Source organism: Anas acuta, chromosome 20, assembly GCF_963932015.1.
Source record: "Anas acuta chromosome 20, bAnaAcu1.1, whole genome shotgun sequence".
NCBI classification, from domain to species: domain Eukaryota; kingdom Metazoa; phylum Chordata; class Aves; order Anseriformes; family Anatidae; genus Anas; species Anas acuta.
Genome location: NC_088998.1, coordinates 9,104,083 through 9,130,972, shown reverse-complemented (window position 1 = coordinate 9,130,972; position 26,890 = coordinate 9,104,083). Strand labels below are relative to the sequence as shown.

At 39.9% G+C, this 26,890-nt stretch overlaps 1 protein-coding gene across 1 annotated transcript; it reads right to left on the bottom strand.

The window, feature by feature from the left end:
- Nucleotides 1–5,094: 5,094 nt before the first annotated feature.
- On the bottom strand, nucleotides 5,095–26,644 carry QSOX2 (quiescin sulfhydryl oxidase 2). The gene is made up of 12 exons (XM_068656909.1): nucleotides 26,366–26,644; nucleotides 23,015–23,115; nucleotides 21,999–22,047; nucleotides 20,763–20,868; nucleotides 20,479–20,569; nucleotides 18,427–18,572; nucleotides 17,306–17,449; nucleotides 16,243–16,372; nucleotides 14,670–14,792; nucleotides 12,898–13,048; nucleotides 8,726–8,914; nucleotides 5,095–6,185 (listed from the first exon to the last, which is right to left on the bottom strand). Exons 1-12 carry the CDS (start codon nucleotides 26,607–26,609, stop codon nucleotides 5,635–5,637), a joined length of 2,025 nt encoding a protein of 674 aa, XP_068513010.1. The 5' UTR covers nucleotides 26,610–26,644; the 3' UTR covers nucleotides 5,095–5,634.
- Nucleotides 26,645–26,890: the final 246 nt, after the last annotated feature.

The window sequence follows — 26,890 nt, the reverse complement described above, 5'->3', positions numbered from 1 at the left end:
GCCCGGGGCGGAGCGGGGAGAGCCGGGGGGGGCGGGCCGGGGGCGGCACCGAGCCGTCGGGCCGGGCACAGCTGGGCCGCGGTGCACCGAGGGGCTCTTTAGCATCACAAAAGAGCTCGGGGAGGGAGGGAAGGAGGGACCGGGGGGGGGAATGGGGACGTCCCACGCGTGTTCAAGGCTGTCACCACCGGTAGCGGCCGTCCCCGGGTGCCAAAAAGCCCCCGCCAAGCCCCCGCGGGGGATCCGCGCTGCAGTCGGGGCCCGAGGGAGCCCCCGTCGGGTGGAGCCCCCCCACCGGGCCCGCAGCCCCCCAGGCCGTCCCCCTGCCTGGATTTCGTTTGTCCCCGCGGTGCCGGCATCCCCCGACGGCAGCCGTGGGGTGCTGGGGGGTTCGTCCCCCTCCTCTAATTAGTTAATGAGCGGGGAGAGGACGCGTGTCTGACCCGTGGCGATCAGCGCCCTGCGGCTGGCAGAGGTTAATTGTGTTAATTGAGGATGGGGAGGACGTGGAGCTGTGTGTGTGTGTGCACGTGTGCGCATTTGTGTGTGTGCACACGTGTGTGCATGTGCGTAGGTGTGCGTTTGTGTGTGCCTGGGTATTTGTGTGTGTGAAATTTGTGCATTTCTGTGTGCACATGTGTGCAGAGCCACGGTGTGTGCACATAGGCACAGGGCTGTGCACACACACGATTGTGTGCACTTGTGGGTGTGCGTGTGTCCATATTTATGCTGCGTGTGTCTGTGCCAGGCTGTGCTCGTGTGTGCAGGGCCGTGTGTCAGCCCCTGTACCCGTGGGGGTGTGCGGGTTTGTGTCTGCACACGGCTGTGCGTGCCCCTACGAGCCCGAGTCTGTTTCCATTGTACTCGTGCTTGGATGATCTTGGGGGGTCTTCTCCAACCCTAATAATTCTGTGCTGTATTCCGGGGATGTTTTTGTGTGCACACAGGTGTGTGTGTGTAGGTGTTGGGGTGCGTGTGTCCGTGTCCGTGTGCAGCCCGGTGGGTGCGTGCGTGCGCGCTGCTTGTCCCGGGCAGCCGGAGCTGATAATTGTGGTTGTTACTATGAGCCCGCTAATCCCCCGAATCCCTTTACCTCCTGCTCGCAGGGGATTACAAATTAATAAAAGCAGCTTAGGGGCGGGAGCCTCTGAGCACACATATGTTCCTGCCGGAGGGCAGCACGGGGACTTTCGCCCGGTGGTGGGGACAGCCGGGGAGCAGGGCCCGCGTCGGCCCCGCACCATCCCCGGGCATCCCGGGGGGCCAGGATCCCTTCCACCCACTCCCCTCCTGCAGCTCCTGCGTGGTGCAGAGCTGTGGAGAGTGATACCTGTGTGGCCAGGGGACAGATCCCAGCCTGGGGGACAGCTTGGTCCCATAGGGTTGGAAGATAAAGCATGGAGACGTTTTGGGGAGCAGGATTTGGGGTCCCCAAATAAAGTACCCTGGCACACCAGGCTGGAGTGCAGCCAGGGAAGGAGTGAAGCTGGCGGAGCATCGCTGGTACCGTGCCCCAGTGCTGCTGGGTATGGCAGTGAGTCCAACCGGGTACCACTGGCACCGGCTGCACTGGGGCTCCCCGACACCCCCCACGGCCACAAACAGCTCCTGGGGGCGGATGAGGGGGGCAGGCGATGACCCACGCAGTCCCTTTTAAGCTCGGTTTTATAAGTGGATTTTTAGTCTGATCCTCTAAGGAAGCAGTTTAAGAAAGCGGGCGTGTGTTGTGCGTGGTGGCTGCTCCCTGCGCACACGGTGCTGGGCACGGTCCTGGCAGCTGGGGCTTTGCGGGACAAGGTGACACAAAAGCCCCTTTGGATGTAAAAATAATGTAAAAATAATTGGTCACAAGCCAAGAGTGTTTCTGTCACTCCCACAAAAGTTTACCAATGTTCTATGAAGTTATGAGAACCGTGGAAAAAAATGGAGTAAAATTTGCATGTTCCTGGCACTTTTCAAAATTAAGCACCTGCATAAAATAACGGTTATGGTGGGAAATGGGTGTGTATATGAGCTATCCTCGCAATATAGTTCAGCTAAAAGGAACTTGAAAATATAGATAAAACCCCAAAACACAGCACTTTGCCCAAATGTTTGCAATTTATTTTTAACAAGCACATTAGTTTACAGTTTAGTACAAAATGGTCACTTTTCCTTCCTAGAGAGAGTTAAAAAAAAAAAAAAAAAAAAACAACTCCCCCAAAAGAATAGACATGAAAGCAGCAAGTTACTGAATTCAAATAAATAAAACATTTAAATTACTGAACGGTTATAGTCACTATTTTCAACATCTCATATGCAATGCACACGCCTAGAGAACGCACTTGGGGCTTTTTGTTGGGCCGGCGGTTCCCACCGGGTTCTAAAAACAGCAGGATGGGTACAGCGCTGGAAAACAAAAGTTAGAGTTCTCGGGAATAATTTAGTCCGGTTTCTTTAGCACTTGCACCTTTTCTTTCTCTCACCAGCCACGTTGCACAGTATTCCTTTTATTTTCCATGCAGCTTTAATATTTCCTCTTTAGAAGACTCTGTGAATTACGAAGGGCCAGAAATCCTTTCTGGAAGCATTAATAGCATTGCAGAAACTTGGTATACAGCACAACGCAGAAACAGAAGTCCCAGGACTAAGGAGAAAGTGGTGTGAAGCGTCTTTAAAAAGGAAACACTTCCTTGTGACACTGGTAGTGCAGAGGGGCAATGCAGCATCACCCATTCCCCAGCAGACATAACGCATCTTTACAACCAAAGTACGTAAAAGGACAAAAAATTCCATTATAAAGAAACAAAATAAGAACAAGTAAACCAAGATTTACACAACTGAGCCCAAAGTCGAGAAAACCTTTCCAGCTGAGGTCACTAGGAGCAATTAAAGTGAAAGCCTGAGCCAGTTACATGGCAGCACTGAGTTACGGCAGCGACACAATCGACATCTTAATTTCCTGCTTTTACACTCTTAAGAAAGAAAAAACATCATTGGAAATCTGTGTAGCTGTTCGTTTTGTCATGTATCCAGCAGGGCCACAGTAACATAATAGTTATTGGTATGTAGCAAAACCAAAACACAACCCCAAATCTTATTCTAACAACATTTGCTTTGTTTAATGGCAAAATCAGCCCTACCAACCTCCAAAAGCTTTTGTCTTTCCTGCGTAGATGAATACACAACTAATGAGTCAAAACTAAACAAACTCAGGCTAATATATTCAGCAGTAATTCCTGCTTTTCTGCTTCAAAACGTGCAATGATACTGACAAGAGGAAATTCACAGTCCCATAGAAACTGGGAAAAATTTCTAGACCCAACACTTGCTGTACTGCCTTTTGCTGTTTGCCTTTTATTTTTATTTATTTATTTTTTTTCTTTTTTAAAGTGAACTTCTTTGATTGCTGGCTGATACCAAGCTTTCCCCAGATTAGGTCAGTTCGAAGTTGACTATTTTACCAGCTTAAGTTTGGCAAGTCTGGGCTTTCCCCTCAACTCAGGTCCTGCAGGGACCTCTCACTGGATTCCAGCACGAAGCACAGATCGAGCAGGCTGGACAACCTGCCACCCTTGGGCAGCTCTTTCCAGTAGCTTAAAAGTTGTTTTAGTAGTGAAGTCCAAGTGCTGTATTTATAGTGACCCTTACAAATCTATAAAGTAGGAAACCACAATGCCTCATTGCATCAGAACAGTGAGGATCCTTAAGAAGCCCAGGCTTGATGCTGCTGGGTCAGAATTAGAGAAGTCTGCACGAGAGGAACTGCAGAAGGCAGTGTGCATTCGTACATTGTTTTGAGACTTAAAGGAGAAAGGGGCAGTCAGCTTTGGCTCAATTTTGTTATTCCAAGTGGAAGCTGCAGAAACTCCAGTCAAAAATGCTCAGTTTTGTGAATAAGCAAGATTTGGTTATGAAAAAATAACTTGATTTTTTTTTCCAGCAACTTTTAGACTATTTCTGTTGCTGAGCTTTAAACTTTCTACGCTGGGACTTACGATGGAAGTAAGACGACGACAATACCAGAGTAGATACAAGAAAGAATTGGCCAGGGCCTATCTACCCCTTCTCACGTAACAGAAGGGCTAGCGAACATTCAATTAAATTAAAAGTTGGAAATGTAGAATTGAAAGGAAAAGCCTTTTTATATAACATAATTAATCTGTAGAACTCACTGCCACAAGAAAACATTGAGGCCAAAACCTATTAGGATTAACTAAAGATTAGGTAATGGATAACTAGAACATGCTCAATTACATTGGATAGGATTATAAACTTCACTATCCAGGACGTGAATTATCCTCCACAGCTAGGAGCAGAAAGGAACTCCTACTCTGAATGGTAATTTTATAACTGTTTTCATGCTGTCTTGTAATTGCTCTCAGCTAGGATCCCAGACAGATCTGTAAAAGCAACTGCCCTATTCCCAATGGCTGCCACATCCCAGAACAGAGCAGCTCCTGGACTGGACCACAGTTAAAACCTTTCTTGACCCAAACAGTAGAGCACTCCAGCAGCAGAACAGAGATCAGCTGCTCTAAGCACTGTACAGCCAGCTTTGCAGCTGGCAGGTGGCATTCCCTCTGACCTCAGAGCTGGCACTACCAAATGAAGGATTTGTGCTGACTCACAGGAAGAAAAATTACTGTAAGGTAACGGAACTATTCAGGCATCCTAAGAAACGTAGTATTTCCAGATCTACAAATTTGCTCTGGCTTACTGATACAAACGGAGCCTCACTTTCCTTCAGTAAAAACAGCATTGTCCTTTACTGGAGTCCATCAGAATTGGCACAGGATAACACAGTATTTACTCAGCTACTTCTCTGGTTCACAGATGGGTGAGGTGAGTTGCACAATGCTCTGTTAACACATCAGTAGAGGAGCAAGGACAGCACTGGGTCCGAGTTTGTTGTTACTTACACCTGAGCTCCCTTAGCATGGATGGCAGCATCAGCAATCAGAATCAGGCTGCTTATAGAGATGCCTGCTGCCCCAAACCTCTCATCCTAGAAGCAGCTATCCTTGGCTGGAACACGAGAGAATGGAAGATCTACCTGAAGATGTAATGCCTTCCACTTTAAACATGCAGCGTAAGTAATATGGGAGAAAGTCACAAGGTTTAGAATTGATTTAATCAAAATAGAACTCTGGTTTCCTGGAGGAAAAAAACAAAACACCGAAAAAAAAATACAAAACCAATTCCTGCTTCTCCAGACGAAGAAGTCAAGGTAACAGTAACTGTTCAGTACTCTGGTAGGTAAAATCAGCTCTGGATAAATTAAAAAAAAATAGCTTGACGTACACAAAACAATATCCAATTTCTTTTCCAAAACCAGGCACAGTTGATTGCATAATGTAATGTTTACTCTGCAAATGAGTAAAGGATGTAGGCGGTAAGTCATGGAAAATCTGAGCTGAAAAATGCAATGCTTTCCTCACTGGGTACTTCATGACAGCACCGTGTGCCTCAGAGTCAAAGAGGGTTCTTACAGCAAGCTCCATATATTAAGCTAGAACACTTGTGAAATGACTTGGGAAGAAAGGGTTTTAAAACAAAGAATACTGTATACAAAATCCCTGATCATAAATATTAAAGCTGTATCTGGTACTGAACAGCCACGTACAATGAAAATGTTGTTTCCAATTTAAACGCCTATACAGAGGAACGATAATGCTTCACTTTCCACCGTTTAGATCTCATTCGGAAAAAAAAGTACATTATCATTAAAAATAAGGACGATGCTACATACAGTACGACGCACAGACTCATGTCTATGTTGGAAAATCCAATCCCTAAGAAAGATACAGACTGCCTGCTCTCTTCACGGTTAACCGATTCAACTGCATTTTTACCTCTGTCTTTTACAGGTCCATGATTCCCTATTAGTTTATCTAACACCTTAGATTCTGAATCCCGTATGTTTTCTTGGTCCAGGACGTTATTTTCTCTGTTTCCACTTGGTTTCTTCAGTAGATTTTTGTCTTTTGCCTCCCTCGTATCTCCCAGTTCAGTTTCACTGGCATCAGTCTGGCTTTCAGTGTATTTGTATAGAATATTTTCACTGTTATAGTGATACTTCATGAACTGTAGAACATGGTCCTCATTCCAGCTGTGTAATCCTTTAATTTCTTCATGACATGCAGGACAAAGGTCTGGAGTTGGCCACTGAACTTTGGGAAATTTGGGGTCTTCAGTCAAATCTCCTAATTGACAGGAGGGAAAAAAAAATAGAAGTGAATGAACTAGGAGAAGAGAACTACTGGAAAATATAGAAAATATATTCCACTTATAAACAGTGAGGTTGCCATAAGAAAGCCATCACAATAACGTTTGTATTAAACTAAAGACAATCGCGAACAAATTAGGAAATTCATGAGTTTCCTTATGGATGCTTCCTCTTTCCCTTACAAACACAATCAATTATTTTCCTTTTCTTTCAGTAAAAGCTGCAGCATTCAAATTCTAATGCAACCGGATCCCACAAGTGCTATGTTTTTAGAAGGCATGAAAACACCACCATCTGGGCCTTTCAGGGGTTAATTTGAGTTATGGTTCAAAACAAACTGCTCTTTTGCTCTCAATACTCTTTAATCTTGAAGCTTGGTTTGCAGAAAGCCATTTCAAGGCCAGTGACTTGCAGTTATTTTCGTGTTTCTATACTGTGAACTATTCCATCCTAAGCTTGCTTTTTCATAGCTTGTTTCATTACTATAACAAACTATTTCCAGTACTTTAAAAACCATTATCATATTTAAGGTGTATTTTTCTGTTTGCTTTTTAGCATTTAAACATAACGCTACCTTGGACTAGATCTCATTTTAACATTTCAGTTGCTCATAGCTCCAGCCACCGTTTTGTCTTGATGGCAAAGAGCTGAACGCTGTAGCTAGTGTTTTTGTTTTATACTTTGCTCTAACAAAACCAAAATCTTCAAAATACTTGTAAAACAAAAATCTCTACAGCATAAGAAAACAAATTTATTTGTTATCAGTATACTAATGCTTAAAATATCTGCAAAATAAATATAGATTCTTATTATTTTTATCTTTTTTAAAGGCTGGAAACTTCTCCTGGATTTTGATCAAAATATTGTTTAAGAATCCAAAGAATAATTAAGATTGTCTCTTTGGTATTTACAAGCAAAGAGCAAGTTTGCAATAAAAATCACCCAGTAATCAATTTGTCTCAGTAGAGAAGGCAAAAAACAAAACAACTTGTGGTATGATTACAAACAGAAAACTTACTGTATTTCATGTTCCCCTGCCAAAAAGAATGCCATAAATTTTGTACACTTTAAAGCAACAGGAAATAATTAATTAGGGCAGAACCATATACAACAGTCTCAAGGCCCACACTTAAAGGTTGTGCCAAGGCATTTTCATGGACCAACCATTATTTCTCATCAGAAGCTACATATATTACTAGAAATACAGATGCAGCTTTTAGGGATTAAAATAAGTCACTGTCCCAAAGAGAAATTCTAGCGAACTTAAAATGCATAATTTGACATTATTATTTATTCCAGTATTTCTATACTTCTTACTAAAAGGGTATTTTAGCCAGCTGCTGCATTATTTAAATCAATATCCATGCGAGTTTTCCAATAACTTAATGTTTAAATTAAGTTCATTGTTCCACCACTTAGCAACTTCAAGTCGGCAAGACTACTTTTTTCTGTGTTCAGCCCAGCAATAGTAACAAACATTAAGGGGGATGATTTTATTTAATACCTCATCGTGTTCTTCTTTCTCTTTGGAGAAAGGAAACATACTGTTTATACACACAACAGTATTTAATACTTCATAAATCGTGGGAATTCAGCTTAACCACAACATAAACACAATATAGCATATTTAAATTGTAACTAATGCTACATTACACAGATCCATAACAGCAGACAGGGATTAAGTGCAAAGAGAAACCAATTTTCTTTAGTGCTTTAGTTATTTGATATCCCCATAACTGAAAGGATTAAATACAACACAGTATTTTAACTGTATTTTTAGTCTAGCTGAAAACATAGCAATTGAGGGGGGGAAACAGGTATTCTTCATAGTAATTTTATTTTATTCAGTTGTTGATCCACTAATAGCTTAGGCTCTTTTATCCTGAGAAATCCTCCTCTTCAATTATCACCATTTTCTGTACAGCTTCTCTCCAGAAGAAAATGAAGAAATTTAGAAAAGTTTTAATACCCGTTTAAACTGTAATGGAAATAAATTTAATTATTTCTATCCACTGAGAAGTAACTTAACTTTTTTGCTCCTTTCTGAAGAGACTTTTGATTTGTACTTCAGAAAGAAATCACACCAAGCAACAGGTGAAATTTCAGAAAAAATGGTTTCTTCGTGAATGATGAAGATTTTTCATTGTATAGCATAAGAGATGAACTGCACTACTGAAGTGTATCTCAAGTGTATGCATTTCTCAGTCACTCTAAAGGTACCATGTGGGTCTTTGGAGTTACAGCTGCCCAGGACACTCTGTTTCGCTCTGTACACAAACATCCTTAATGTTGGTAACTTTGTACGCCAGTGTAAACATGGAGCTTGCCTTCTCAAGTCAGAAATTAATAAAGGAATGTTAAGCAGAAATAACAGTTACCATTGTTTTAAACTCATGTTACAGAGCATAATTTGATACCGATTTGTTCAAATATAAACTGCACTGCATAAAATGACATAGCCTTGTCTTTCAGACACAGCTACCTTGGGTGGGTTTTCCTAAGCAAGGTCTTCCATACCTGCAAGTCGGTTATTCACTACGTTGTGTTTCTCCCAGAGCCAGAGAACAGCCTTGTCTAACGTTTTGACAGAATCCATGGATTCTTTAGCCATTTCCTCAAAATGCTGAGCACAAGCCTTGCATCCAAAGAAGTGATGAATGTATCTCCGCATGATCTGAAGTACGATTTGGGGATTGTCTTCAAGACCTAGAAAGACAGATGACATGCATTTAGCACCATCTGGACAAACACAGGTTCCATATGCTATGTGTAACGTACCTAAAAGCAGGAAAAGGAAAGGAAACGTTGCTACCTTTTCATTCCATGCGTATTTACACCTTCAATGTAAAAGAGATGAAAAGCTTCACACATTTCTTTGAAGAAATACCCCTCCCCAACAAAATACATTTCTAATATCGTTCCTGAGTAGTCAAGGTGAGACATCTATTTATTCACTACCAAATCACTTGGTTTCTAATACAGAGGTTAAAGTGATCTCAAAGAGTATCTTTCAGAACAGTGTGTTTTGAAAGACTGGGATATCAGACACCTACAAGTGAATTATTTCCAACAACAGAGGCTCAAAAATGCTAAGAGTGACAGTGCTACTAAAATGTGGAGTAACTACTTATACCAGTATGTTGCTATGTATTTAGTCCATTCAATTGTGCTTAAAGTTGCCCTGAACAACATGTCAAATACAACGGTTAAAAGACCAAATATTCCTATTTGTGATATGTCTCCTACAGAAAAGTATTTACAAGCCGAAGGGGAAAACTTACTTGGACAGATGAGCATCAGACTAAAAAAAAAAATTCTCAGAAGCTCATAAGTACATTTTGAAATTGTTAAAATATGCACAGTCCATGCTATCTATATTACACACAATTCTTCTTGAAGTAGAGACTTACTTCAGTATCCTGCCCAATAATTAAATTAATACGTTATGCATTCACCATTAGGTGCTGAAGTTATGGTCAGTTTGCTACCAAGAAGCCAAGAGTCAAAAACCCTCTGAAAAATATTTCAGGAGATACCTGTGATATCCATCTGTTCTGCTGTAACCCCAAGGTATTACAGAGCACCAGAATCTCGTTACGGTTATTAATGGCACAGCTTTTCTGGCTGGCACTGAGCGCACACACCTAATAGCTATTTAGCAACAATTGAACTTTCAAGTGCAACTCAGGAATTCCTCCTAAAAATAAATACAAACACATTCTTCTTTCCGTAACATCCATATTCTTACACTAATAATGAGAAAAAAAATGGTGATTTTATTCAGAAGCAGGCTGAAGTCTTTACAGATTGAGGACTTTGTCCTGGGCCTTTATTTTGAGAGCAGGTCACCCCTACATTTGTAAGTGAATCAAAAATAGTGTTACTTGCTAAAATCCTGACCTTTCATTTGTCTCAGATTTTCTGATTTATGCTTAATTGATCTAATAAATTGTGTCAAAATGTATTTACAAATTCATGCGTTATCTCAAAAACAATTGCCAAAGGAAACACATTTTGTGATGCGGTGTCCTGGACTGAACAAACTCCTGACTGCTGCAGCTGAACACGTCTGCCTAAAAGTAATTTGCAATACAAGTTTTACAGATTGCACAGTAAGGGGTTACAGAGCTCACTGTCCTATTCTGGTAGCGAATAACAAACTCTAGTAGCACATATGCCCTCCATACAAGCATTATTTCTTCGAAAAAAAATCCTATTCAAAAAGCCCTATTCAAAAAAAAACTATTCAAAACTATCAGAATATTTACCTGTTAACTATGTAAGAAATGTATGCAGATCGCTGTAACACACCTTTATTTAGAACAGTGACATTGCAGTCTTAAACACAGGGGTAAGAAGTCTTTAAAACCATAAAGAAATCATAAAAACCAAACAATCTCTACTCAGACATTCAATATCTGTGATTGAATAGGCATGTATAAATAAAAGCTATGAGATTAAAGCAGATTAAAATACAGTATTAAAAGAAAGGCTGAAAAATAATTTTATAAAGTTGAAATGAATTTCAGGCAAAAGAGTTTTATCACATATGCTGAATATGAATTTAGGAAAAAAAAACATTAAAAATAACTACCAGCAAACCACCTCTTAAAACAGATATTTGTACACAAATTTAATTATTCTCCTGTGCAGCGTTACATTCTTGAAAGTTCCCTCAAAGTTCATTTTCTAGGGGAGGTTTTCTAATTTAGCAACAGATTAAAAAGAATTCAGATATATTAAAAAAAAATCCACAAGCTGGTCTTATTCACACCAGTGGATCCTATTAACTGAAAACACATTTCGTACAATTAAGTACACCCAGGATGTGATTCCTACAACGATTTTATCCACCCTCTGATACGAACAATTATACTTAAAGTTCCTTTGGATTCCTTTATGCTGATCCCACTGCAGGTTCAAATTACACAGGTCAACATTAAACCACATCAAATACAAAACAATAAAAACATTACATCAAGAAAGCCATAGCAAGTCCACACGGCTAGACTCTGCAAGCAGGGGAAACTATCAAGAAAAATACATCTGGTTTAAAAAGAAAACAAACAATTGCAAAATGGCTCATTTTGTTTGTTTTTCTTTTATCAGCCCAGAGATGAATCTTCTATTAACATCTGCCATGTATCATCGTGTAATCCTCCTTTTCTCTTTCCTCCCAAACTACAGCAATTCAGGGTAACCCTAATCTTTAAAGTGGACAAGAACCATAAAACCCTACCTGTGGTGGGAAGGATTAGGGAGTACATCATGCTTTTTAGTAGATGGGATTTAAACAAGCAATAAGGAGAGGAAAACCTCCCAAGACATAATCCGACAGTCTCAGACTGACCCAATTCTTTCGCCGTAAGAAGTGATCATCACATATCTGTCCCGATTTAAATCAATGCTTAAGTGTGCCGAAGAGTTTTCGGGTTCCACAGTGTATTTTTAACTTCAGACTGACTAAAGCTCACAATTGAGACATGGAAGCAATTTAAGATGCAATTTTGCATAGTTCGATATTAAGAACATTTATAAATTTAATCAGGACAGTTTGGGCAGTTCAAACAAAAGGGGGAATTTAACTTATGCATGATGCTGTTGAACAGCTAATATATCATGCAGCACAAAAATACTGGTGTGGCAGAGCACAGCATAACTTAAAGGGATTCAACCTACTCTGCCAACAATAACAAACAAACAAAAACAAAAACAAAAATTGTATGCAGGATGATTAGCTATTCTTAAATTCCTATTTTGCAGGAGGTTCAACATTAAGAGTTTACCACTGTGATTGCAAGTAGTGCTGGACAAATACATGTATCCATAATTTGTTTTTTTGTTTGTTTGTTTGTTAAATTTAATGTACAAACAACCAGAAAACCGGGTAACACTGCATAAAGCATTTCTTGCAAAAGACATCAAGCAGCCTTTATATTAAAGAATAAAAACAAAATTGAACTAAAATCAAACAATGCACTGTCTTGACAAGTATAAAATCATATGGGGAGTGATGCTTTAGCATTTATAATTCTATTTTCATTTGTGCTAAGACGACTAGGAATCAAAACCAGAATATTAACAGTTTCAGAAGACAATGCAAGTCTAAAAGAAGCGATTTTACGAAGTGTTTGCAAAGAAGTGAGTACATCACACTGCACAGATTAAGGGACACTATGTAAATTCATCTGAAAACAAATGTTTCATGACATTCTGTATTTATGAAATACAATTACAGAAGGATTAGCTAATGGTTATACAGTTTTTATAGCTACTGAATTCTGCAGTTACATCTTATTCTTTTCAAATTAATAGTGCCACCTCAGATAACAATCTTCTTCCCATTTCAGGTAGTTCAGAATTATTATTATTATTATTTTTTTTTTTTAAACTACTCCCCTCTCCTGTTTTCTTACTCACATCTTCAGGGCAACATATTTTATTTACCACATTTCTAAGCAAGGACAAATTGACACACTTTCTTTCAAAGGCACCACAATAAAGCTATGCTCTGACCCCTGCTGGTACAAAACTGAAAACTAAGCCTCAAAAGCCACTGTCCATGAATGTATCAGTTGAGAATTGAATGGATTAAAGCAATCTTTTCCTGTACTTTTTCTATTGCATAGCAGAACTGCTACACACTTATTTGTCTTGTCCTTCAAGTGTCCCATATAACTACTGCTTACCTGTATTTATCAACGCTTTTGGTCGCAGCGCAGCTTGAACAGTTAGGGTATGAAACAGCTTCCAAAGGGAGCAGGTATAACCTCTCAGCTCTGGTCTGCTGCCCTGACATCCGACCCACTCAATTCTCTTAGTGAGAAATATCCCAGAAATCTGAAAATAATGTGTATTTAAGATATACGCAGCTTTGGTACCTAAATTAACTTAAACAATTTTGGAAATGACACTTCACTACTGAACACAGCAAGTATGTTTAAGAGCTTCAAAGTTCCTAAAATATGCTTGTATTTTTGCTTTTTTTTTTTCCCCACATGGTTACCCATAAGCTAGTTCACTACTGAACACCCAAACACACATTATACACACTGGAAATTTCAGAGAACTTGAGACAGGCAAACTCACACAGCCAAACACATACAAGCAATCCTGTTGCAGGTAGAAACGCAACATTTCTACCTAAATAAAACGTGTTTAAATAAGCTTAATATTTTCATGGGACATCACTTTTCAAAACACAATGCATCCCCTCTCTTATTACAATGTTCAGTCCAGAAAAGAAAAGCCCACCCCCAAAGGATAAAGGCTTTGAATTCTCAGTTGAAATAGGGAGGAAATATGCCTCTTGTACATTCAGTACATTTCCAGATCAGCCCCTAAGTTTTTCAACTAGCATTAACAGCACTGGCAATTCATCCTGAAATTGAGGTGATCCAAGTATAAAGGACAGTAAATTATTCTCTGCACTTGTTGTTAATGAATTCATGCTTAAGGCAAACAAATTGTAACCTTGGAACAATCCTTAAGTCTGAGATACTCTGATGCACCATTACTAAACTCATCCCTCTGGCAAGCACATTACATGATACTCAGTGTACAATCACTGGTGTTAAACCTACCAAGATGCACATCAGAAACGTCCGATTAGTCTGGCAGAGTGTATTAAGTAGCTTAACTTGTAAAGATTTTATTTTAAGCCCAGTATGAAAATAAAACACTTACATACTATTGTGAATAGAGTTACAGTATCCCTGGGCACGACAAAAACTCTGCATTACTCCGCAAGATCTAAGTGACTTACAGTAGTAACATATTCACAGGATAAAATGTAGAATTCATTTTTATTTCTTCTTAAAACAAACCCACCATTTACTAGTGCAATATTTTTAGTTTCAGTGACTTATGTCTCTGCTTCCTAGAACACACATTAAGTTTCTAAATTTCAGATGGCAATCCCTCTTCATAGGAAGAAAGACAGAAATTAACTTATGTGCAAAGATGGCCCTATCACATCGCTTTGCGTTACCAAACTGAGATGGGATCCCTGGCAAGGACTATACTGCAACAGGAAATTAAAGAGTTTTTTGTTTTGTTTTTGTTTTTTGGAAAACTCCTCAGGAATAGTGCCCATAAGTTTCTCATCTTCTAACTCTGACATTCACTCAAGAGAAACCTGCTGATAGCAGGCAAAGCAAGCAAGGCTAACATAGAAATTTTTGCTGGAAATCTTGCATTTGAAACTGACATTAGTAAACACGTATATGTTAGTGATTGCTTCCTCATAAAACAGACAGGATTGTGGGCTTCATTTCTCTCATTTCAATTTCTTCATGTAGATTTTTTTTTTCCTGGTAATGACTTCACTTTATTTTCATTTTAACCTTCTTATAACTCCATTATGACTGAGGGACCATCAGTAAGTGATGTCTTAGATTTATATAGAATCTTATCCTTTACTAATGCTGCATTTGTGTGCTGGAAACTAGTAACAGCTTACCCGCATTTTGTTGTTGACCAGATCTAGAATAGCATCATAAGGGATTTTGTCTAATGGAAGGCTCACCAGCCACTCTTGCAAGGTCTCTAACAACTTCACCACAGGCTGACGGCCAGGAAAAAGCTGAGGAAAAAAATAAAAAGAAAATACCAATATTTTAAAGCACAAATCTCATTAGCCGCAAGACAGCTTTCTATTTATCGACATGTCTTCTTCCTGTATTCAGTAAGTTTAACAGACAAGATTTTCTTTGTTATGTGAAAACGCTTGTTCTGTTTACCAGTAAAAAGCCATCTCACATTAACTTGCTTAAAAAATTAAGCATGCTGCTTTCTCAAAATGTTAACCACTATGAAGTTACTCAATTTCAAGCAGAAATGCTACAGAACGACTTTTGCCAGATTACATAAACTTTTGTATTAAGGTAATTCAGCAGTGTATGATTCAAGAAGGAGCATAAAACCTGAGTGAATTAGAAAGGCTAAAATCCTTTCTCACTCTTAGAATATTAACAACAAATATGGATTCTTACAAAATTTTTGTTCAGACTTCTGATTCTGACCGTTTCAAATCTAAAGGGTCCTAATACAAATCAGTGGGCATCACAACTGAGAACTAAGAGAAAAGCCTTACACAAGAGAATGCAAATAAAGGACAGAAACCCTCACTTGTATAATGGCAGTCTGGAGATGAGCATGCAACTAAAAGACAGCATTCCCTATTTATACACTAATAGCCAGGGAAGCAAATGACATAAGCTGGCCAGGAGCCATCAGGAAGAAGAGAGGATGCTTTAGGGATAATATGATAGAAAGATTACCACTACACTTTCTTAAAGAAATGAGGCCAGCTAGAGATTTCTGACCTCTGATGGCTGCAGGGGGGCAAGAAACTGTCTGACTGATAAATCCAGATAGTTGGGGATAGTTCATATAGCCCTTATTATTCCCTTAAAAAGCTATTGGTTCATTTTATTTAAAATAAAGCAAAGCATTAGTTGCTCAGTGACACTGATGACTTTAGTAGGCTGATGTTGGAAAAAAATAATTTAACTTACATCACATACATTACTTACATTATCCCTTCATTCAAGTATAACATGAGCATCTTCATTTTTGAAGTATTGTACCTCAACTATATTCAAAATTTAGACTGACATTAGAAGTATCTGTAAATACCACTCTATTTGTCAAGAACGCATTAATAAAACCCAAAATTAAGAAGTGCAAAACATTTTTAATCTCACTGAGTTGAAATAGCTATTTATCCTGAAAATCTGATAAAGACTATTTATAGTAGTCGTTCAATATGCTGCAGACTGCTTAAACTTTATTTAAATTTGAGCCCTCGAAGATGAAACTAAGATGTATTGCAGCCCTTTAAATATATCAGAACTGTATACAGTAACTCAAAAACAACACTTAAAGAAATCCACAAAACTATTTTTAAGCTACTGAGGAAGTAGATATTTAAATATATTCTGAAAGACATTTTGAGAGGCTTACATCACGTAATAAATTTTATGTTAGTCATTTTTTTTTTGTTAAAATAATCAAGGACCAAAAGCGCATACCTTAGCAGCGATGGTAACAAAATCCTTGAAGGTCTTTAGCTCAGCTCCCTCAAGCATCCTGTGCGTAGCAAGTTCTACCCTAAGCAGGTAATGCAATCCTGATTCAAGGTCAGCCATGTACAGCTTAGATCTGAAACACACATATATAATGTTATGAAGTGGCAGGTTTCTTTCGCTCATTTTCTCACCAGTCATGAAGGTAAAATTGATATATAGTAAGGTGTCATTAAAACCTCAACATTTGCCACTCCACAGTGATTGCAGTATATCCTATGGCATACATGGAAAGATACAGCAGTTACTTCAGGTGCTCGGTATGGTGAATGTCAAGTTCAATGAGTTTCACTGTAGTCTTTTAAAGGAGTAGTTTTATGTCACTTTGTTCTGAAATGAGGCGAATGAAGCATAGTCACACAAGAATTTCTTTTATAATTGACTAAACTTTCATCTCCCAGCCAGTTTTACTTTGTAATGAAATTATAACCCTGCAATTGTCAGCAAGGAAATAGCTAGTGTAAGGAAATAGCTAGTGTAAGGAAATTATAGTTTCTCTTCAGGATCTGGCAGGAGCAGTAAAATGACATGCTATAAAAGAAGGAAGACTCTTGCTTAACACGAAGATGATTATACACAGACCAGAAGTGTAAACAAGACTGGGGAAGAAAAAAAAATAAAAAACTGAAAGCCCAGTAATTTGACCAATGAATCACTGCTCACGATCACAACAGTTACTTGCATTTAGAAGAAGCTGTAACCTCGGTGCTGGAACTAACTCACCAGTGTTATCTGAATATACTGAGAAATGGACTAAGTTGAATCAACAGCTGAAAGCATTGCTTTCAGTATTAAGCATGAATGCCTTTTATTTTATTCAGCAGAAGAATGAAGATGATTAAGTAGTGACCAACCTATTCAGTTCAAGGTGCATCACCTGTGGTGGAAAAAATTTTTAAACCACACTAGAATTTTATAATAAATGACAGCGCAGTTTCCTATGTGGCAAGGAAAAACTGCAAGCAAATTTTAATAATCAAGCATTGATCTGAATATCAGTATCACTTACTTATCAAATTCTTTCCACTGCTTGATTTCTGTGCTTTCCTCTTTGTTTTCTTTAACAGGTAGCTCAAGTGGCAAAAGTAGTTTCTTTCTTACACCTGGCAGCGACTTTAAATACGAAGAAAAGGAAGACCGAAGAGGCTTCACACTGCATATAAATGAACAAAGAAAAGATTACTTTTCATCTCACATTAAAAGAACATCCAAGGCAAATTAGTAAGTTTATAACATATTCACTTTGTTTTCCATTTTACAGTTCTTGTATGTTTTGCTAAAAAGTGAAAACAAAACTGTTCAATTTAGGAACAGTAATAAAAAACACTGGGATTAGTAGTTTGAAATTCCATACAAATTAAGAACATCAGCTTCATCGAAATACCAGCTTGCCTTATGCAGACAAGCTTACACATACAGCTTATACGTACAGCTTGCTTTTTGACTTAGAAGCAAGGTTTTTAGAGCTCTGATGTGTCATTATCTTTTTCTGTTTTTATTCAGGCATTTTCCTTTCAGGCGTATCACAGTAATAGGCTAAAGCTATAAATAGGCAACAGTGGTAAGCAAAAGTAATACTAGGTCTCTTATTAAAAAAATATACATAATACTAAATGCTTTATGAAGAGCTACCAGCAAATTGCTATCAGCATATCAAACTCAAAAATACAAACATTTGCCTAGAGCTTTCCAGTACGAAGCACTACTTCAGAATTGTCTACTTAAAAGTAAGTTTTGTCAGAAAATAATCTTGTTACTGTAGCCGAGCATCTCAAGGGTTATAATTAACTGCCACACCATTTTGATTACTCTTTCCTACCATTATATGAAATCTCACTTCCACTGACAGAACCCATATCTGTGCATTTTAAGAGCAAACTGTGTAACAAGATCACTACATACACTTTAGTAATTGCTAGAGTGCTCAAGCCAGGCGATTTTCAAAACACAAAGGAATGGAACACAAAATTTTAGTCCACATAATGTACTGAATACAAGCCATGACGGTGTCATTACATACATGCAAAAATGGTTATGAAATAACTTAATCTGTATGAAAGGAAGTTATAGCAACTGCTTTTATAGCTTCAGTGAATTCTCTTATGTTCCTCTGAGACAGAAACTACTTACATGTTAATTAATCCACGGGACCCGTTTGGATGCATCAGATAGCACGAAGGGACTGAGGTAATACCAAGTTTCTCTAGAAAAGGCTTATCAGAATTCAGCGCTCTCTTTACCACAATGTTTTCATACTGGATCAAGTCTAAGATAACCTGTGCAATGAAAGGTAACAGGAGTTATACATCCTTCAAGAAATATGGAAGACAAGACAGGTAAACAGGTCAAGTGCATCATCAAGCCGTTCACCAAGAAAGTGCATCTATGAGCATTCCATGGACACTAACAACTTCAGCTGAAGAAAAGTTACTCTGGAAATTACTCTTATCTTCCTTTTTTTTCTTGGTCTATCTTGATCTTTTCCCTTTGAAGTCTAACACACAAAGAAAACATGAGAATGAATGATGAAGTGTCCTTATACATTTCAAAACTGCATAGAGAATACTCCTCAGGCATGTTTCACATTATAAGAGTTTAAAGGCAAGTTTTCATGAAGTGAAGAAACATTTATTCGGTCCCATCACTTTAGGGCATTCTGATGTCAAAGTCCATGACTTAGAAAATAATCAAGGGCTTAAAGTAACACAAGATTTTGCCTGGCAAACCCTGTAGTCTGTGGTGTCACAGCATCTAGCTGTCCCTTCAGCTCTTTCTTTACCAACCCCACAGTACAGACTGCATATAGGAATAAGTGCCCATACCCTAAAAGTTACAGTTCAGAGTCCAGTATCTTAGCCCAAAACATTCTTCATTATCTCTTTAAACCTGATGCTGGGGTTTTACACTGGAGCAGCTGGGAATGAGCACACATTTCTCTACAAGGTGTACACTCTAGCAAATGGCAGAGGAGGCAGAAGAGGGCGATAACGTTAGGATGCCTCAAAGATTTGCCAGGATTCAACTATAAATGTTCTTTGCCAACTACAGTCAATGTTACTCCTACGAACATGATGACTCAGTTTTAAGTAGTGAAAATTTTCCATTTAAGAAAAACAGCCTAAACACTCCTTTTTCCCTTATTACAATGTTATTTCCTGTTTCACTATTTAAAGTTAAAATTCTATATTACATTAGCAAATGTTTGTCCTTCTGAAAACAGATTCCATTTTCTGTTATTCAAATGATACTCAGCTTTTCCTATAACAGAAGGTTTAAAATCAGCTTGACAAAGTACTAGAGAGCTTTACAGTCATCACCTTCTTTTTGGTAATGCCCACTTGTATCAACACAGCAGCTTCCAGAAAACAAATGTCTGGAAGCAGCCTGCTTCTCAAAGTGATTCTCATTTTTGGCAGCACACCCTCCACTTACACAACTCAGCCATCTCAGCATCAAATCTAATTAGAAACATTTCACACACATTGGATGTTTCTACACAGATTATGTCTAGATAATTGTGCAATTTATTTTCTTTACTTATCCTAGATCTTGGCAGCAGGAGAAAAGTAACAGTTGTCTAAGCTAACAGCAGGCTCGTTAAATGGCAAAATGATGCCAAATCAAATATATTATTGGGGGGGTGGTGGTGGTGAGGAAAGCAAAAACCAAAAGACTTTCATTTCATCAGTGGCTAAGAGCTGTGAAAATAATTTTATGTTATCATCTTAACTTGGAAAACATGTGAAAAAAAGAGAAACAGAGGTTTTAGATTATGAACAGTTGAAATCTTAAGAGCTGCCCAGAAGAATGAGTATTATGAACAGTTCTCTAGCAGTAACAAAAACACAACATCTGATAATATTTTTGTTGTGATCTTCCAGCTCTTGAAACAAAAGAATTATGCTAACAATGAAATTGAAATATTAATCTTCTTCCAGAGTGTAAACAGAAGTTAATATGACATTGTGCTCATTTGTAAGCAAGTTCCTTTGTGTAATTAAATACAACAGCCCTATGTAATCGCTTGACTTTGTGATATCCCAAATACACGTGACCTGACCCTCATCATCCTTAAATACTGTCCTACAATCACAAATTTTCTTGCTTGGCTAACTAACATAAAACTCAGCTGTGTTACGATAAAATTCATTCATACTCATTATGTCATAAATCATACATTACCTCTCGCCCGACGTAGGAGTTATTACTTTCAACCACAACGGCAGTATAATGATCGCTGTTCTTGTCAAAAAGAGCAGTGATATCACTGGACCTTTTAGGAAAAGAAAAGCCATTTAGCACAGGTAGAATGCCATAAACTCAGTGTTATCAATTAAATTTCTTTTTACCTGTCTTGTAGCAGAACTAACAACAACAAAAAGCTTACTCCATCTTTAATAAGATCTACATTTTATTAAATTAACATAGCAAGAATACACCAGCTGTATTTTAAACACAGAACTTACAAAACTGGATCCAACGATGGGCAAGCAGGTGGTCTTGACTCTTGAGAATGGTTCTGTAAGAAGTCAATCATCATCTGGCGAACTGTTTGCAGCTCACGGTCTGCTCCTGCTCAGTACAGGTTACAAAAAGATGTAATATCAGGAAACTGTGTGAAAATCTGCATGTTGATAACTTGTTACCATTCTTGTGCTTTTGTGTGGCATTTATTTGATTTACATTTGGACTCGAAAACCAGGCATTACTATTTGGCTGAAGAACAGAGGATTTAGTTGTAGGATTTCACTTTAATGTTGAGATGAGATCGTATTTAAAAACTGTCAACCCGTCCCGAAATGTATAAAATATTAAGACTTTTCCAAACCTAGCCATCTGCCTGCCTTGCTGATTTTCTCTTACAACAATGCTTCATTCTAAATCCATGCTTGTTTTCACAGTAGTTGCAGTGGGAGGCTTTGGTGGCTTTTTTGCAATAAGGATATTCACCACAGATTTAAAACAGAGATGTACCATTCTTACCAAATGGGCCAGGTGAGGTTACAAAGCCACAGAACAATATAAGGAAATAACTAAGTGTGAGAACATTTTGTATGCTTTAAAAGAAAGAAAGAAAAATGCAGAAGCTCTCACAAACACCAAACGTAACAGGTACAACTGCAGTCTAATTCTACATGAAGGGTTAATGGTGCAGGTGGTCCCTCTTCTGACCTCTGCCCTTTTGAATGTTAATCCCTTGGAAAAGACAACATTACTTTTGTCCTCAGACAAATCACCTCAAGCTGTGATCTTGTCAGACACACAGGATAAGCCTGGTTTCAGCTAGTCAACATCTGAATAGGGGTTCTCCCAATGAGATTCAGGATGCCTGGAAACTGGCTGACAGGTCAAAACACACCAGAGCCATGATTGATCAAATTGGAACTCATGCCCATGAGATTTTTTTGTTTGTTTTGCTTTGTTTTTTCCCTAAACAATTTTTTTTAAATAATCTAACCACTTGTGGACCACATTTCAAAACCTAAGAAATGTAAGTTTTTAAACAAAGCTCTGTGTTTTCACCTGTCTAAAATTCTGCCTGATATTTTGTTTTAATACAGTAATTATCACATCTTAAAAAGCTTTTCATTGTCTAGGTGTCTAAACTAATTGACAGGACAAGGGATTTTGCTAATTTTTTGACAAATTCCTGGCTGATAGGACAACTGCTTTGGGTATTGCTTACAGTAGGATAGTCTTACCTCTGGAATTTTCTCCAGTTGTAAACTGCTTTGTAAATGCTTTGAAGTACTATGTGGGGAGAAAAAAAAAAAAAGTGTTATTGGTATTATTGCTTTGAAAATAACTTCACTGTTTAAGAAAAAAAGCTCAGTTTAGAAACAATGAAGCCTTCAAGAGTTTCCACAGCTCTAATTACAAAACACATATCTATTCCAGTCTTTACTCCTAGCCTGTGAGTTCCAAAGACCGGCTTCTCAACCACATGAAAGTAGCTCATCTGTCAAAACTCTAACAATCAAGCAAACTTTCAGAGGAAAAATACCATAACAATTCATAATTGTAATATGATTGGTAACAATTCATAAGTGTTATCAATCTGTTACTACAAACATTAACCCAAACTAAAATTGACAGATTACCAAATCAGTACCACAAACTATGTATACACTCAGAACATTATTCAAATTTTCTCAAATCCAGTGGTTAGACTGGATAGACAGTGGAGCTTGACTGCCTTCTGCTACTACTACTACAAAAAAAACAAAAAACTTACAGTGTCTAACAAAGAGTATATTACAATTTATAACCGAAACTTTAAAGACCAAAAACAAACAAACCACATTGCTCTTTCTATCTGAGTAGAGCACCACAACTTCTGCAATAAAACCCCTACTGATCCTTCTTCTGTTGGAACAGTGCTCATTCAGCCCTCTCCTTCAATCACGTTCTTCTAATGCTTACAGTTCACAGTGTGATTATACAGACTGGCAAAGACAGAGAAGTTAAAAATTTTCAGATTCTAAACGGAGGACTGAATTCCTACTCCAAATAACTGCATCATCTGTCGCACTGAGCAAGAAGAACTTGATTCCATCCTTTATCAGCCCTGTGATTTTCTCTGCAAAATCACAGAAAAAGCCAAGATAAAGAACAACTGGGTCCATCCATTACTATGGACAAATAAGTTTGTTATGGTTTTAGTTACTATAAATGAACCACGCATCATTTACATACAGCAATATATCAAGCCACTTACCCTAAAAGTTGGGTAGTAGTGAATACCGTATTCTTTACATGTCTCGTAGTTCTCTTCTTCCCCACAATCCAGCACACCGATCCTAATTGCAGACTCCCAATCTGGAAAAAAATATTTCTATTTTCAGCAGAAGTCATCAGAGGTGCCAGCTGACAGATCAGCCTGGTTCCCAAGGAAATCAGGCAACAGAACTCCGATGATAAGCACGCAGAATATATTTAACTGAATAAGATGAATCCAGCAGTTACTGGTTTGCGTGGCCATCAATTACAAAACTTTAGTTTTGACGCATTTGATATCAGAGTTAATTTTAACAAAGGACTCACTAGCTGCTGAACTTGCCGTGTCCTCAGAGGTCTCCAAATTCGCACTCGCCACAAGGCTCCCATATTGCCTACTGACCAATATGTCCTTACCTTTTAGTACTTTCCAGGAGTACCTTAGAGATTCTTCAGAAATACCTGAGTTTTAACCAGAGCACTAAATGGCTGAGTTTCCTTTATAAATGTTTAATAACCGTAACCACAAGAGTTCAAGTATTTCTATAAACGTGCTTATATAACTTCAATAAAAGCTTTCAATTCATTCATAGCCTTTTTTCCTTCTCATATTGCCAGGAACTCGTCTTTTCGAGCCATGCTCCGCTGCAGCAATCACTTTAAAGAAGACCCCCTCCAAGAGGCTCCTTGTACAGCTACTTCTTAAAGCTAAGCTGAATCAAGACAGCTCTGGGCAGAATTTGAAGATGCATCACAATTCCCCAAGATCAATAAAACATAAACCAAAACAGCACTAAAAATTAAATCTGCTTTTATAGCAAGGAGCATGAAAGCATCATCAAGTTCAAGATCTGATTGTCAGCTGTATGCCTAGCTGTGCTGGAAATGTAGCTTGACCTTTATTTGTCTTTGAGGAGGATGGGGCAGCTGAGGGGGAATTTCAGTTGTGCTCAACATGCCAACAGCTGAACAGGCACCAGGAGTGACTACAAGCATTCTAGAGCAGATGGGCACGTATTCACGCGGACACAAAGGATACAACAGTCCATTTTATCAAACAAAATGCAAAATAAATAAAACAAAACTTCGGCTTCTGGGTATCTATCTCATTCAACTTCCACCACTCCTCCTCCTTTTTCCACCTGTCTCCATCCTCCTCGGCAGGCTGAATAGCAGCTCTATGAACTGATGCAAATAGCCCACGTACAACAATGGAACGCATCCCCAGCTAAACACTTGGGTTAAAGAGCACCAGCTGGGATGTGTGCTGCTTAGCATTTGCTTCTGCTTAAAAAGGAGCTTCTCATCTCTAAGGGATGTGGAAGTTGCTGGAGTACGCAGCGTAGGCTGTGTAAGTTCACACTATCACTGCAGCATAGATTTTGGGGGGGTTATGCTGCTGAATGTTTAAATAGTGTTAGCATTTTTGAAATAATACATAACTCAGTTCTACTCACTGCATGTTGTAGAGAGGGCAAAGGAAAATACCCACGGAGTTTGCTATTATGACAGAGTACAAGTGTTGTTGTAGCATTCAGAGCTCTGCTGGGTAGAACAATTAGCAAGGCCTATTCCACACGGAGTATTTTGTTAAATCTGAGAAAAATGTTTCAATATACTGAAGGTTGCTCCAAATTTATAACAAAAATGTAAGGGAAAAGTAAAATTTCTGACAGAAGTTATGCTAGAGACTCCAAACAACTTGACTAACTCACAAACTACAGGGAAGGGGCAGCTGAATGACACCACGTTAACCAAGCCCACTTCTGTTTATGCTAAACGAGTTCCAGCAATCACGTGAATACACGGGATAAATGAACTGCCAATCCAGCAGGCTGGCGGACTGAAATGCTGCTCCCACTTGTGAAATGCTACAGAATACCAGCACACCAGCCGTAGTGCATCGCTAGGAACATGCTTCCTTGCACAAACCTTGCGTGCTCCCTGCAGCACGTGTATTACCAGCATCGTGCTGCCTTCCGTCGTGACGTGCAGTCAGGGAGATCAGGAGTGCATCACAAGGATCCCCTCTGAGTGCTGCTTGAGAGCCACGTATTTATTTAACATGCAGGCTTCTTCCTGAATTTATTAATTATTAAATATTAACCATAATGATTAAATTATTAAATATAACCATAATGATTAAAGAATTTTCAGGTACAGTTGAGTCTGCATCCACAAAGATCCTTGAAACATCCTAGCAGGTGAGTAAATATTTTTGAAAAATAAATGTTGAGGCAGTGTTTGTGGGTGAAATGTTTTTCGGATGCAGCCACCCATGAGAAGTGTGGCTGTTCGCAGTCTCCTGCTCAAACCCACCCATTCTGGTTTCAAGATGGACAAATAACACCAATTTGCATTTGCTGGTCAGGCCAACATCCACAAGTATAAAAGTGCACCCTTTAAAAGAAAGTCTTTATGAAGACTTAGACTATGGTAAATTGGCCAAAAGCAAATCAAATCAGAAGGTGAAAATGTGACACAAGCTTATGCAAAGAAAGCAGGAAAAATACTGCTTTTATAAATAAAGAAGACCCATGGAAGTAATGAGTGTTTGAAAAGCCTGGAAACCACCAGTGCTCTGCGTTTCTTGTTTTTCTCAGTTTCTGCTCTGCAGTCAGCAGCCCCCAGCACATGACAAACTCGTCAGGGCCTATTTTTGGGTAGGCCTCCGTCTCCTTACGTCTAAAAACGTGTATACCCAATACTGCACCTACGCTTTGTTTTAGACTTTGTTAACGCTTTTCACACCCTAGAGTGCAGCAGAAAAGCCAGGGCACTTCACTGCCCCTCAAAACAAAACCACATCAGCGCCTCAGAACCGCTGTCTCCATCCTGAGAGCGTCCCTTGGGTAAAACGCGATGCCCAGAGCACTTTAAAGGCCTTTTAGGACACCCATACTCTGCACGGCATTTCCCACAAATTCCATCTCGGGTCTTCTCCCTGCCACAGGAGCTGAATTTAACCAGGAGCTCAGGGACCCGCTTGTCTCAGATCCCCAGAAGGTGCCAGGACCAGCAGGCAGACACCACAAACCTGACTCACCGAGCCTGATTTCTGTATTTATTTATTTTTATCTCCCCCTGTTCCTTTTTCCCCCAGGCCTCCCGCTCCCCCAACACTCCCTTTTTATCTACAAACCCCCCAACCCCAGGGATCTCACCCCAAAACCTCCCCACCCCACCGCCCCCACTGGGCCCCAGCTCCCAGGGCAGGCCCCACCGAGCCCCCCCCGCGTTGCCAGGCCCCGTGCCAGCCTCACACCCGTTCCCCAAAACCGGGCCGAGCCCTGACAGAGCCCTCCCGGTGCCGGGGCTGAGGGGACCGGGACCGGCGGCGGCTGCGCCTCACCTTTAACGTCCCCGGCCAGCGCCCGCCAGGTGGGGGCGAAGGCGATGCAGTGACCGCAGGACGAGCTGTAGAACTGCACCACCCAGGCCGCCGAGGAGTTAAGCAGAGCCCTACGCACCGTAGAGGCCGTCAGCACGGTCAACGGGTCCTCCCCGGCCCGGTACAACCGCGCCGTCACCGCCGCCAACGCCGCCGCCAGCAGCAGCAGCGGCACCGCCAGCGGGCGGCCGCTGCCCGCCGCCATCTTGGGAGGCCGGCGGCCAGGGGCGGGGCCCGCGCCCTAGCAACGCGGCCGGCCCTAGCAACGCGGCCTACCGGCCGCAGCGCCCGCCCGAAGCCCGCGGGGGGGATCCCCCCCGCAATGGGGAAGGGGATGCTGCAGCCCCTCTCGGCCAAACGGGCTCCGCAAGGGTTAGGGGAGCGGGTGTTGTCTCGCCCGAGGTGGACACAGGTCCGCTGAGGGCCTGGGGTAGGGTGAATGAGGGGAAGATCGCTCCCCGGTGCCCCCTGCTGCGGTGCGAAGCT